The sequence below is a fragment of the Apium graveolens genome, chromosome 8, assembly GCF_009905375.1.
Source record: "Apium graveolens cultivar Ventura chromosome 8, ASM990537v1, whole genome shotgun sequence".
In the NCBI taxonomy this organism is placed as follows: Eukaryota; Viridiplantae; Streptophyta; class Magnoliopsida; order Apiales; family Apiaceae; genus Apium; species Apium graveolens.
The window spans coordinates 125,824,036-125,838,025 of NC_133654.1; the positions used below are offsets into that span (position 1 = coordinate 125,824,036).

Below are 13,990 nucleotides of genomic sequence, written 5' to 3' on the forward strand. Positions count from 1 at the left end.
ATACGTAACCCGCATTGAAGCAATGCTGATATGCTTCCGCAATATAATAATGCGACAGGTGGTTATTAGAACCACATGTGGCTGTGGAAGGGCACCCATTATATAATCATACATCCTTGTACATATATATATATATATATATATATATATATATATATATATATATATATATATATATAGACACGTTTGTCCACTCCGAAGTATTCATACTTTCATATGTTGACCAATAGTCACAATAGATTCACATATGTAGGCAACAACTTACAAATTTTAAATTACAATTTTGTATATAATAACTTAATTGATAAGAGTCTATATTTTTAGCGTCCTACTTTTGATAACTTACACTCATATATGCTTAATTATTCAAAAGAATACAAAAAATAATAACTAGTCGCTATTTTGTTTTATACTTAATTAAGCTATATTATATAAACATTTATATGCTAACTTATATCTCGTTCGATGCACGGATTGCTTCTAACACTTGAATGATTTTTAATAATATATTTTATTTTAAAATTATTTATATTATAACATATTTTTTTAATAGTTGAAAAAAATTGAAGAATACAATTATTTATAATAATATATGTCTAAATAAAATATAATATAATATATTATGACTGAAAATAAATAATATAATATAGGATATTGTTGATCGACTCGAACCGTGTAGAAATTGTTTAGAAAGTAGGGAATATACAAATGAAAAATATTAAAGCTTAATTATAATATTATATTGAGGGGGATCCGGATCCCTACGAGAGAAGTTTAGATATTAATATAATATAATAATTTATTATTACATCTAACGGTTCTCATTTATTAAAATTATGATCTAACGGTTGTTATCTACCGTACCAAATAACTAATCAAAAACTAAATAGAGGGTGTTCTGCTTATAAGAATATAGTATAGATAGAAAACTATTATTTCTATAAATTAATTAGTAGATGATGAGTTCAGTGCTCGCTTACCTTAATTATTTTTCACTTATCTTAATTATTTTTTGCTAATTATATATTGTTGAGTAACAAAGGAAGGCTTATCCTCTTCAAAACTCTCCCTCAATCAATTGTACGATACTTTGCGCTAGGATCGATACGACAAATACAACCAATACAAATATCAAAACCAATAACAAATATTTAAATTAAATAAATGGGGGTAAGAAGACTCGAACCCAAGTTTCTCTCTAAATTGAGATCTGATACTATGTTAAATAACCAGTCATTCTAAAATTGGTAGAAAAAAGGCCGAACATTATATTATACTCTTTTAACGAATACAAGATTTTCAATTTAGATGTATTTTCAATAAATAATCATATTAAATTGATGATATGTAGGTATTTCTGAAGAACGGAGCTTCAGTGTTAATTTTCTGAAATAACAACTTACTTTAACAATAATTGAATCTCAATAACCACATGTCTACATCTAACCATTTCCGTTGTAGAATAAAATTTACCCGACGATAATTAAACACTGATTGATTACATTACAATAATATGTAGGACATGGCATTAACAAAAGCCAAACAAAACACAATTAACTTATAAGGGTGACATCCTACAATGGCATCTTCTTATAGAGCCCGCTTAATTTCACTCGTCTCCATCTCTCTCTCAGAGAAAAAAAAAATGTCCATCCCACTAGCTCTCACACACACAATTATTCTCGCACTACTCCACTTCTCTGTCCTTCTGTTGTCATGTAAAGCCAAGTGTGCAGCGGGTTGTAGCCTTGCCCTGGCATCATATTACGTCTCTCAAGGATCAAACATCACTTACATAAGTCAACTGTTCGATCTACCACCCCAGCATGTTTTAAGTTACAATCCGGGTCAAGATGCAATGCGGGTCGGATCTCGGGTCAATGTTCCATTTTCTTGTGAGTGCATTAACGGTGATTTCTTGGGTCATACGTTTACGTACGTAGCACAATCTGATGACACTTATCACAAGATTGCTTCCGTGGCTTTTGCTAATCTTACAACTGCGTATTGGGTGGAACGGGTTAATACTTTTGACCCGACCCGTATACCTGACATGGAGCCCATTAATATTACGTTAAATTGTTCATGCGGTGACAGACATGTGTCAAAAGATTATGGATTGTTTGTCACCTATCCGCTCCGGCCCGGCGATAGTTTGTGGTCCATTGCTAGAGAGGCGAGTGTACCGGACAAGTTGTTGGAGCGGTTCAACCCGGACAAGAATTTCAGTGATGGGTCGTCCGCTATAGTGTTTTTGCCGGCCAAAGGTTAGTCAACTCAACATTGTATGGTTACTCTCAAGTCTCAACACACTACATTTTTATTATTTCATAAGTTTTCCTGCTACACCGAACATTTTTTCGTTAAATATGACTAGTGTTTTTATTAGGTGAATGAGTGTCAAGTAAACTCTGACACGACTTCTCTGTTTAACCTGTCGAGAGTTCGATCGGAGAGCAACTCGAATTGTTTAAAAATATATTAACTCGAACTTGTTTATTAAATAACCGCCTTCTCTTAATTATGATTAATGTCTTAACTTTTATCTTAAAAGCATTTATCATCCGGTCGTTCCACAAATAGGTAAAATAAAAAGACTACATAATTTCTTTTGGAAAAAAAAAGACTCTATATTATTTTTGAAAAAGGAAAAATTTTAAAATATTTTGGCGGCACATTTATTTGGACTGACCATGTACAGGCTTGTTTACTAATCGAATCGAGCCGAGTTTTAATCAAAAATAGATGAGGTTTAATTTTTTCCTAGAGAACTGAACCGGGTTGAGCTTTTATCAAACAAAAATAGTGTTCGAACTCGTTAACTAACGAACCCAACAAGAGCTTGTTCGCGAGCCGAGCCAGAAATTATTTAGGTCAACCGCTATTTGATCGTAAAAATAACTTATCAAATATTTTTTTTAAAACTTTGATTATATTACTAATATATATATATATATATATATATATCTTGACATTCATACGGTTGGATAAATGAAAAATATTTTTAAAAAAAATCAAAACATCAGTTCATAACTATAAACTAGTTAGCGGTTAGAGATGCAGAAAAGGCCCACCGGGTCGGGTTTTGACCGGGCCTTAAAAAGCCCGGGCTTTGACCGGGCCGGGCTTTTCGTGCTTTGACTTTGACCGGGCTGTGCTTTTCAAAAATGTCAGAGCCCGTTTGGGCCCTTTAAGCGGGCCTAACCGGACTTTTTTTCGGGCCATATCGAATCGGGCCGTGTTTTTTTTCTAATTTAAATTGGATCGAGTATTATTAGAGATTCCGAAGAATACATATGTTAGCAACTAGATCATCGTAAAAATGTATTAGTTTACTTGGAATATTTTATGAAAATATTACTTCATTGAAAACATTTAAGTTCGGCAAAAAATAAACATGTTTATAAAATAATATGTTTTATCATTGTTATGATAACAATGATATCCAAGTATATTTAGTGTACTTATTATATCTTCTTTTATTATTTATGCAACGAAGTATATAAATAATATTATTATTCACAAATATGTATATATATATATGTTTAAAATATTATTTATATTTATAGTAAATGTGAATTTATAAATATATAAGAAAATATATTAAAATAATTAGATTATAACCGGACTTTTTCGGGCTTTTAATCGAGCCGGGCCGAATCCCGGGCTTTTAACCGGGCCGGGCCGGGCTTTGCCTAAAAATATAGGGTCCGTCGAGGCCCGAAGCCCGGGCCGGGACCATGCCAGGCTTTGACCGGACCGGGCTTGACCGGGTTTTGACCGGATCGGGCCGGGCCAGATTTTCGGACCCGGGCTTTTTGTGTATCTCTATTAGCGGTAGTGGATATATATATCTTGACATTCATACGGTTGGATAAATGAAAAATATTTTTAAAAAAATCAAAACACCAACTCATAACTATAAACTAGTTAGCGGTAGTAGTCAAACTAATATTTGACTGTTAAAATAAAAACCTAAATAAAATATCCTGATCGGAAAATTTGGTTATATCACTAAAATATATTTATTTTGACATCCATAAGGTTGGATCGATGATTAATATTTTTAAATAAGTTGAGACACCAATACAGTACTGAACACTAGTTAGTGATACTACTCAAACTAATACTTGACTGTTAAAATAGCTATAAAATTATTTTGATCTAAAATTTTGGTTATATGAATAAAATATATATTTTATGACATCCATGCGGTTGGATGGATAGAAAATATTTTTTAAAAATTTGAAACAACAATTTTGGACTAAACACTAGTGAGGAGTACTAGTCAAACTAATACTTGATTGTTAAAATATCAAACCAAATAAAAAAATGATCTAAAAAATTTATTAATATCACTAAAATATATATTTTATGACATCCATACGGTTGAATAGATGTAAAATATTTTTAAAAAAAAAACGAAACAACAATTCGGGAGTAAATACTAGTTAGCGGTTGTAGTCAAACTAATGCTTGATTATTAAAATAGCAAATCAGATAAAATTATTTTGATATGAAACTTTGATTATATCAATAAACTATATATTTTATGACATCCATACGGTTGGATGAACGGGAAATATTTTTAAATAAGTAGAGACACCAATACAGGACTAAACACTAGTTACTAATATTAGTCAAACTAATGTTTGACTGTTAAAATAACAAACCAAATAAATTATTTTGATCTCAAACATTAGTTGTATCAATAAAATATGTAATTATGACATTCATACTGTTGGATCGATATAAAGTATTTTTAAAATAATCGAAACAACAAATCAGGACTAAACACTAGTTAGCGGTATTAGTCAAACTAATGCTTGACCGTTAAAATAGAAAATCAGATAAAATTGTTTTGATTTGAAACTTTGGTTATATTATTAAAATATATATTTTATGACATCCATACGGTTGAATCGATGAAAAATATTTTTTTTAAAAATCTTAACTAAAATATAATTATGAAGCCGAATTTTAGAATTAGAAACTAAAATAAAAAAAAAATCTAAATCATGTCAAAATATAGCGCATATGTTATGCAAAAGATCGTTGGAAGATGAAAAAAATACGGTGAAGTCATATTTTTTAAAATAATCATACCAAATGACAAAAAGAAAAATCAGAATATATTATAATTTTTTCGATTTTTAACGGGCGAGATCGAGTCGAACAACCCAAAACTCGGCTCGAACTCGCTTTGTTTAACGAGCATATTTATCTGTTCGAGTTCGAGTTCGAGTTCGTTAACGAACCGAGCTGAACGAGTTTTTAACGAGTCGAACCCGAGTTTGTTCGCGAACGGTTTGGTTCGTGAACAACTCTAATAATGTATCTGTTTGTTATTTGAAAGTACACATGCATAAATGCCACATTATTCTTGTGTTTAAAAATCCATTGGAGCTCTGTTTAAAAATCCATTGGAGCTCCTCAAATTTGATACTCCCCCGACTCAGTTTCCTCTTTGGCTGTTTTTCTCAATATTTTTTATATTTTGTTTGAATTAGTAAATATTTATAATAAAAAAATAATTTTTGTTTAAAAATCCGTTGGAGCTCCTCAGTTTCCTTTTTAACTATTTCTCTCATTCTTTTTTAACTTTCAATTTTTTTCTAAAATAGTAAATTTTTATAATATAAAAATTAATTACATCTGCTAATTTTCTCACTATATCTACTTTATACATTAAATATTGATTGATTTCACTACTTTACTCATTTTTTATCATTTTTATTCCTAATTTGCACGTTTTCTTAATCTTCGTGTTCAAATTTAATATAAAAAATCGGATAGTACGGAGAAATGACATTTAATGACTTACTCCTTCCACTCAATTTATTTGTCATGTTTGACTTTTTATGGTCAAATTGACCCAATTTTGATTGAAAATTGCACATAGTATATTATCAAAATATTTATAAAAATTATATTATTAGAAAGTATGTTCAATATATTTTAATATATAATTTTCAGTTTTTCAAAATAATGAAATAATGAATTTATATTTATGATCAAAGTTGAGTCAATTTAACCATCAAAATCAAACAAGACATATAAATTGGGATTGAGGGAATAATTCATAACTTTTTCCAACATCCCCAATCCCCATCAATGTGATGCAGAGAAATATTATTTAATGACTTAATTCATAAACTTTCCCAGCATCAACGTGGTAGACATTAACCAACGATAAGATATATTAGCAATATAAAATTGGGTGCTCTATTCGGAAGAAGGGTATCTAGGTCGACCGTCCCCGACCCAAAAATGGTAAGAGCCCTAAACTTTTAATGTACATTTTATACTACTAGTAAACATCCTTACAACAATAAAAATATAAAACCTACCTCATATTGTATTTAATTAAATTATCCAACCTTGAAATCTTTAAAATTTGATGAATTAGATAAATATTGTTATAATTTGATATCTACTTTCTCTGGTTGGTGCATATTTTGAGTTAGATGTTATTGCACTAGAACTACATATTCTATAAATCTACTTAATGATTTAATCTTTACTGTTAAGATTTTTTATGTTGTCAGAATCTTTGAACTGTATTCTTAATGTTGCAATTACTTATCGAATCTTATTATTAGTACTTGAGATTATATCATCCGCCTGAATGAAACTTGTTAAAATGAAAGTTGTTAAAAATGATGTGAAATGAACTCATAATATTGTGTATGAGAAAAAGACATGTCGGAAAATATTGATTTTGATACACTTATATAAGATTTGCCATTGATAAGAGATAGACGAATTTATTAACATGTGAATCTATACTATATTATAATAATTAGAATAGGGTATAATTTTTTATGTATTTTTTTTGGTTATTTTGGTTATCTCATTTATGATCACCGATCTTTTTAATCAAATAATCTGGACCGTTAGATTCAAATACTAAAAAATAATATACATAACTAAATCTTCCAGGTTCGAACCCCGCCATCGATAAATATTTATTTTATTTATACTGCTCCCACCCCGCCATCGACAAATATTTATTTTATTTATACAACTCACAGGTTCAAACCCCACTAACAGTAAATATTTATATTATTATTTATCAGCCTATAACCCGTGCGATGCACGGGCTGATTATAACATAATATTATTATTTATATAATAATTGTTGTAAAAATAAAAAAATTATAAAAGATAATTATAAATATAATAATTATGTGTTATTGAAATTAATGATACATATATTTTTTATATTATACTTTTGATGAATTCAAATTTGGATATTTAAAGTATTAAGATTTAGAATATTCTTCGTATTGAATATAACAATTCTCATATATTTATTTTAAAATTTAACAATACCATCACATATCAATATTATATTATTAAAATCGAAAAATATTAAAATTGTGACATGACTACTTATATTTTAATAATTACACCATAAATTCTTTATTTTATAACTAAAATTTTAGTATACAAACCCTAAATTCAAATTTTATTTTTACTTCGAAAATATCCATTTTTTAGTTATCGATGTTTCTTAAACATAAAGAAACCTATTTTAAAATAAGAAATCCTATTTCATATTAGCCTATTTAAGACCGTAAGAGAATACAAGTTTTGTGTTTTTTTTCAATTTCATGTATTTTAATTTAATTTTTAAATATTGTATTTGTGTTAATCTCATGTGTATTAACTATTAAGAATTAATTGATTATATGACATGTTTTTTTATTTTTAATAATAATAATATTTTTGAAAGTCGTGTTAACTATTTTTTTAAAAGGTATTAAACAAACAACCAATCATAAGCTATTATGCTTAAAATAACATATAACCTGCGCGATGCATAGTTTAATTTTAATATTTATTATCTTATTTTTATTATTATTAGTTTAATTTTTATTATAAAAGGTAAATTATAAAATAAAATAAATAAAATTTTGAAATTTATGATATTAATTTTAATATAAATTATTTAATCTTGTTTTTTCAAATGTATTAATTTATTCTGTGATCCAAATAGGTTTTTGATATAAATGATCAATGAGGTAGGTTTTTAGTAGCCTGTAACAACGACGTGCATGGTGAGTGTGGGAATGTTGGATGTATGGCTTGTCTTTATGGCATCTTTTAAATTAATTATATATATTTTTATTCCATGGGATGAACACAATGTGTTTTTGCTGAATGAGAGAGGCATACATTGAATGAGAGTAAGTTATAGCATAAAATATAATAGATTTATTTTCTAATGAAAAATGATAAGCTTTAGGCTATTTTTTTAGAAAGTGTTAATCAATCAACCAAAAAAAGTCATATTTTGCTTGTAATAATAAAATATAGATAGACGGCTGATATCATTTTTTTAAAAACATTTTTCTTTAATTTTTTCTTGATTTATTAATTATATAATTGTTATATTATAATTTAAATTACTAAAATTAATTTTGAAAGTGTTTGTTTTCCTAAAAAAGAGGTAAAAAAGAAGTTGAGTACAATTATATATTTAGTTGGACAAAAATTAATAGAGTTTGTAGTTATATTAGATTATTGATTTTTTTTAATAAAATCATATTTGTTTAAAATTTATTTTGGAAGGTGTTAGCATATTTTTTAGGAATTTGTAAACCAATCGACCAAACGAAATCATGATTCGCTTATAATAGTATAGTATAGATTATATATTTAGTTGCATAAGAATTAATATAGTTTGTAGTTATATTAGATTCTTGATTTATTTTTTTAATAAAATTATATTTGTTTAAAATTTATTTTGGAATGTGTTAACATATTTTTTAGGAATGTGTTAACCAACCGACCAAACAAAATCATGTTTCGCTTATAATAGTATAGTATAGATACACTATCTAAGATTTATTTTCGAATCCCGCCAACAACAAATAATTAGGTTCAAATCCCATTAATAGCAAATATTTATATTATTATTTATAGGGCTAATTGTACTTTGCACCCTACTACTATGTTTCAAAAACAAATTTGTACCACAACTTTGAGAATTTTAGTTTGCACTCCTATACTTGAACTTTGGGATTCATTATCCACTCCTTTCCGGAATTTTGTTGAATTGGGTAGGAGTAAAATCGGAAATTCAACAATATACTTAATCAAAATAAAATTTAGTTTGTTCAAATATTATTAAAAAATATATATTATTTTATATCAACAATCAAATAATATTTTTTTATTTCTAAATAGCACTATTAATTTTACATTCGATTTTCATTTTTTAATATCAAAATTTCAAAATTTTATTACTCTACTTAATTAAATTTAATTATATAATCAAAATTAATTGTTAAAATATTTTTTTTGTAAAATGAAAAAATACTAGCATTAATAATATAAAATGAAATCAAAATTGAAATTGCTATTATTATTTAAAAAATTAAAAACTTACAATTCTGTATCAAAATTCAATTTTTAACATTATTTTAAAATATATGAAATTAATTTACTTAATATTTTTGTCGAATTTCCGATTTTACCCCTACCCGATTAAACAAAATTCTGGAAATGGGTGAATAATGAATCCCAAACTTAAAATATAGGGGTGCAAACTGGATTTTTCAAAATTCTGGTACAAATTTGTTTTTGAAACATAATAGGAGGGCGCAAACACTATCTAAGATTTATTTTCGAATTCCGCCAACTACAAATAGTTATATTATTATTTATAAATATATTAATGAGGTAATGATTCAAATTTTTTTTATTATAAGTTTAAATAATACAAAATAATAATGGAGACTCGTACGATACACGGGTTGTGCTGTGAAGCTAGTATTTATTAATTAGTCTTCTTATTCAAATTAACTAAAATTTTAATTTTCAATTATTATAATTTTTACTTTGTTAAATAAGTAAAAAAAATTAGGGCCCATTTTTTCATTTGGTATTTAGGGCATGTTTGTCTACGGGCTTATAAGTTATTTATAGCTTATAAACCCATAAGTACTTATATCGGACTGTTTGGCGACCCAACTTATAAGTTGAATTTATAAATTATAAGCTGATAAGTTGAATGATGGTAACGATGTATTTTTTCTCAATTTATTTTGATTTTTCACTTTTTTATTAATTTTAATTTTTAAATATATGTTTTTAAATGTTAAGTTAATTTAAAAGTTATGAATTAAGATAATAATATTTAAAATTTATTTATTTTAGTTCATTTAAATTAATTTTTTTTGACTTATAAGTAAATTTAACCAAACACTTAACACGTATAAGCATTCATCTGCCTAAAGTCACTTTAAGTTATAAGTTATTTGCCAAACTGCACTTAGACGTATGGAACGGCCCTTGTTGGTAATGTAATGCTGTCCCTAATTCCCAGCGTAAATCTGGATTTTCATTGCTAGTCATCTTAAACGGTGACACAATTTTGATTTGCGGAATATCTTTATTATGCTGCATTGCTACTAATGATAGTTTTGCTGGTTGCAGATGTTACGGGAAATTATCCTCGGTTAAAGGACAGGTAACTAGTATCAACTCGTACTCCTATATTTATGCTATAAAGATGGATTTCAATTCTGATGTTGATGTCCCTAATTGCCCTGCTCTCTGTTTTGCAGCTCAAGTGGTTGGTTTCTTTCCATGTCCCTCCTTGACATACAATATATTCTCTTTTGAGGATTGCTATCCAAGTACACAATGTTGATGCATTTTCAATTGTTGAGTATATTATCTTACAATGAGTTTGAATCATACACAGGAATATCTGGCGGAGTCATTGCTGGAATATCTGTTGCAGGAGTTATTGTGGTCTTATGCTCGGTTGCCTGGTTCTATTTTGGGTTCTATAAAAGAAAAAATGTAGTAGATGGTTTATTTGTTCGAGCAGGATTTGATGATGTCGGGATAGAGCATATGCACGGTAGTCTCTGATCATATCATTCTAGACCTTTGTACATAAAGTATCCTCAATAAATAACATCTATATTTTGAGCTCTCCATTTCCAGTATCTTACTCGATAATTAAAGCACACAAACATAAAGCTTGTGTAATAGGCATAATTTGCAAATTCTGTGCTTCGCAGGTACTGGAACTGAATTGCAAAAAATGTCAGTTTTTGGTCATCATACAAATGGTTCGTCCTTTAGCGGTATCACTGTAGATAGATCAGTAGAATTCTCATATGAAGAGCTTGCTCAAGCCACTGATGACTTTAGCCTGCCCAATAAAATTGGCCAAGGTGGTTACGGATCTGTTTACTATGGAGAGCTAAGAGGCGAGGTTTGTCGAGTTAATGCAATTTATCCTAGATTTTTTTTTTGGTTATAGAATTTATAATCGCAGTTATTGGTGAGCAAGAAGTCAATGTGAATATTTGTCTTTTGAAAGAAGTAAAAGATTGTTGAGAAGATTGGGGTGTAGCTAGTGATGGTTCAACTTAACTTGCGGGATTTTCTATTCTGAATCCACAGCTTGTGCATTTTTTAGAAACAATATAAAACATAGAATACTATATTTTGTAATTTTTTTACTAAGAAAACTGCATATTCTTAACCTTGTCCTCTATTTATCTACAATATGCAGAAAGCTGCAATCAAGAAGATGGACATACAGGCGTCTAAGGAATTTCTTGCCGAGTTGAAGGTTTTAACACATGTTCACCATTTCAACTTGGTATGATTCGCTAATTTCCTAACACTTATAATTGTTATTATTGGCAATATTAATGCTACACAGCTCTTATTTAAAGTTCACATCAGTTGTAACTTGTAACCTACTACTAAAAAATGATTAGATTAATTGTTATTCTCTCAAACACATGCAGGTGTGTTTGATCGGATATTCTATTGAGGATTCCTTGTTTTTGGTTTATCAGTTCATTGAGAATGGCACTCTGAGTGAACATCTACATGGTTCATCAGGTGTGGACATTCGTATATAATTTAACAGATGGATATATGATGTACTAGCTAGCCATATGATTGATTACAGACTTTAAGTACCCCCTATTTTCTGACTACTTTCAGGGAGGAGGCCGTTATCATGGTCCAGTAGGGTGCAAATTGCCCTTGATTCAGCAAGGGGACTTGAGTACATTCATGAACATACTGTCCCTGTCTACATCCACCGCGATATTAAACCTGCCAATATTTTGTTAGACAATAATTTCCGTGCCAAGGTTTCAGAAAAATTTGTATTTGCGTAATATAATTTTTTTCTTAAGTTGATATTACTAGGCAATTCTTTTGTAGGTTGCTGATTTTGGACTAACTAGACTTACTGAAGTTACTAGCTCCTTGCAAACACGACTCGTGGGTACTTTCGGCTACATGCCTCCGGAGTAAGATTTAGTTCTGTTTCATTTAAATCAGTAGGATATACTTCTTTAACCAAGCTTTCAAGACTTCCCCCACACTTTATTTTATCACTAAACATTATTTACATCTCCCTAGTCTCCTAAAAGAAATTATGGTTCTAATATTGGGTGTAGGTATGCGCGATACGGAGATGTGTCTCCCAAAATTGATGTGTATGCTTTTGGAGTTGTCTTGTATGAACTAATATCTGCTAAAGATGCAATTGTGAAGATAAATGAAGTGGAATCAAGGGCATTAGTTGCTTTGGTTATTTCTCATCTATCCCTATGCATAAATTAACTACTGTTGTGAATCGCTCTTTCTGATTTACCAATATAGGAAGAAAGAAATGTGTACCTAACTGTTTCTCTATAGAAAAATTTGTCAACAACAACTATGAGTCAATCTAGTTGAATGTTTACTAATTAATCTGGAAAGTCATATCATTTCTTCTAAAATAGGTAAACAAAAACAGAACAAGGAAAGTTTATTTATTAGTTGTATGTTTTACAGTTTGCCGAGGTTCTGAACCAGCCTGAATCGAGCAATGATCTGACTACGTTGGTTGATCCGAGACTCGGTGATGATTATTCTATCGACTCGGTTCGTAAGGTGAAAACATAATTCATGTAAACAAACAAGTTAAGACATAATATGTGAATTGTTACAAGTACATGAAATTTGCAATATTTGTCTCTTGTTTTGCAGATAGCTCAGATTGCCAGAGCGTGTACACAGGAAAATCCACAACTGAGGCCCAGTATGAGGTCGATAGTTGTTGCGTTGATGACACTTTCTTCAGCAAATGAGGATTGGGATGTTGGCACGTTTTATGAAGATCAAGGTCTAGTTAATTTGATGTCCGGAAGATGATCTGTATTTATTTCGTTGTCGACGCCGGATTAGTCTCTTCAAAAGGTATTCACTGCTGAGTGCTGACAGCTAGCTAGCACGGAGCCGGGGATATTTATAGGTTCTTGGTCTCTTGTAGACAAGCACAGAATACCAGCATGAGAATGCACGGGGGAGTACTAGTTGTTCTTCTACTGCAATAAAGCCTCAATAGTCAGGGCCATTGATCACTACCGGAGAGCATGTTATTTCACATAACATCTTTTTTAAGTTGTGGAACAGAATTTCAACTGCCGTAATGCAAGATAATCCAAATATTGTAAGAAGGAGTTTCAAAACGAGGTCATAAGATAACTATTAAAATTTAACTAGTGAGCGCATATAAATATATGTGGGGTCCCATATTATTATCAGAAAAATTATCATTTATAAAATATTTGGGAAAAAAATTTGTAACAATATTTAGGATTTCTAGCATTTTTCTTTCAATTATATATTGTGACGCCCTCCAAAACTAGATTTGAAAGTTACTAACTGATAAATAATAACCTCATGTACACATCGAAATAGAATAATAAATATGACCCACGCATGTAACTGGATTAGGTTATAATATGAAACAATCACTAGTACAAACCATAAGTTATTACAATCTAAAAGTCTATTTAGTTTACATATTATTTCAGATTTTCTTCCTCACAAGAAGTTTTCTGCTGCAAAAATACATAAGATGTCCAAAAGGACCCAACAAGTGTGTTCTTAAAAATGCTAACTAATTTCCATATTTCTGATTACAGGGAAATAAGAAGAATGTGCTTGTACT

The 13,990-nt window shown here is 29.3% G+C and overlaps 2 protein-coding genes across 2 annotated transcripts; both read left to right on the top strand.

The window, feature by feature from the left end:
* The first annotated feature begins 1,579 nt into the window (after window positions 1-1,579).
* On the top strand, window positions 1,580-10,501 carry LOC141678043 (chitin elicitor receptor kinase 1-like). Its single transcript, XM_074484228.1, has 2 exons — window positions 1,580-2,267; window positions 10,447-10,501. Exons 1-2 carry the CDS (start codon window positions 1,580-1,582, stop codon window positions 10,482-10,484), a joined length of 726 nt encoding a protein of 241 aa, XP_074340329.1. The 3' UTR covers window positions 10,485-10,501.
* Window positions 10,502-10,586: 85 nt separating this feature from the next.
* LOC141678042 (chitin elicitor receptor kinase 1-like) lies at window positions 10,587-13,574 on the top strand. The gene is made up of 9 exons (XM_074484227.1): window positions 10,587-10,879; window positions 11,043-11,239; window positions 11,543-11,632; window positions 11,784-11,880; window positions 11,986-12,137; window positions 12,211-12,299; window positions 12,450-12,582; window positions 12,829-12,927; window positions 13,024-13,574. The coding sequence occupies exons 1-9, from the start codon at window positions 10,657-10,659 to the stop codon at window positions 13,186-13,188; spliced, it is 1,245 nt and encodes a 414-aa protein (XP_074340328.1). The 5' UTR covers window positions 10,587-10,656; the 3' UTR covers window positions 13,189-13,574.
* Window positions 13,575-13,990: the final 416 nt, after the last annotated feature.

Coding starts and splice junctions, on each gene's coding strand:
- LOC141678043 (XM_074484228.1), top strand. CDS start 1,580: ATGGCATCTTCTTATAGAGCCCGCTTAATTTCACTCGTCTCCATCTCT. Junction 2,268..10,446: donor AGTGTTTTTGCCGGCCAAAG/GTTAGTCAACTC, acceptor TGCTGGTTGCAG/ATGTTACGGGAAATTATCCT.
- LOC141678042 (XM_074484227.1), top strand. CDS start 10,657: ATGTTGATGCATTTTCAATTGTTGAGTATATTATCTTACAATGAGTTT. Junction 10,880..11,042: donor CGGGATAGAGCATATGCACG/GTAGTCTCTGAT, acceptor TGTGCTTCGCAG/GTACTGGAACTGAATTGCAA. Junction 12,928..13,023: donor CTATCGACTCGGTTCGTAAG/GTGAAAACATAA, acceptor CTTGTTTTGCAG/ATAGCTCAGATTGCCAGAGC.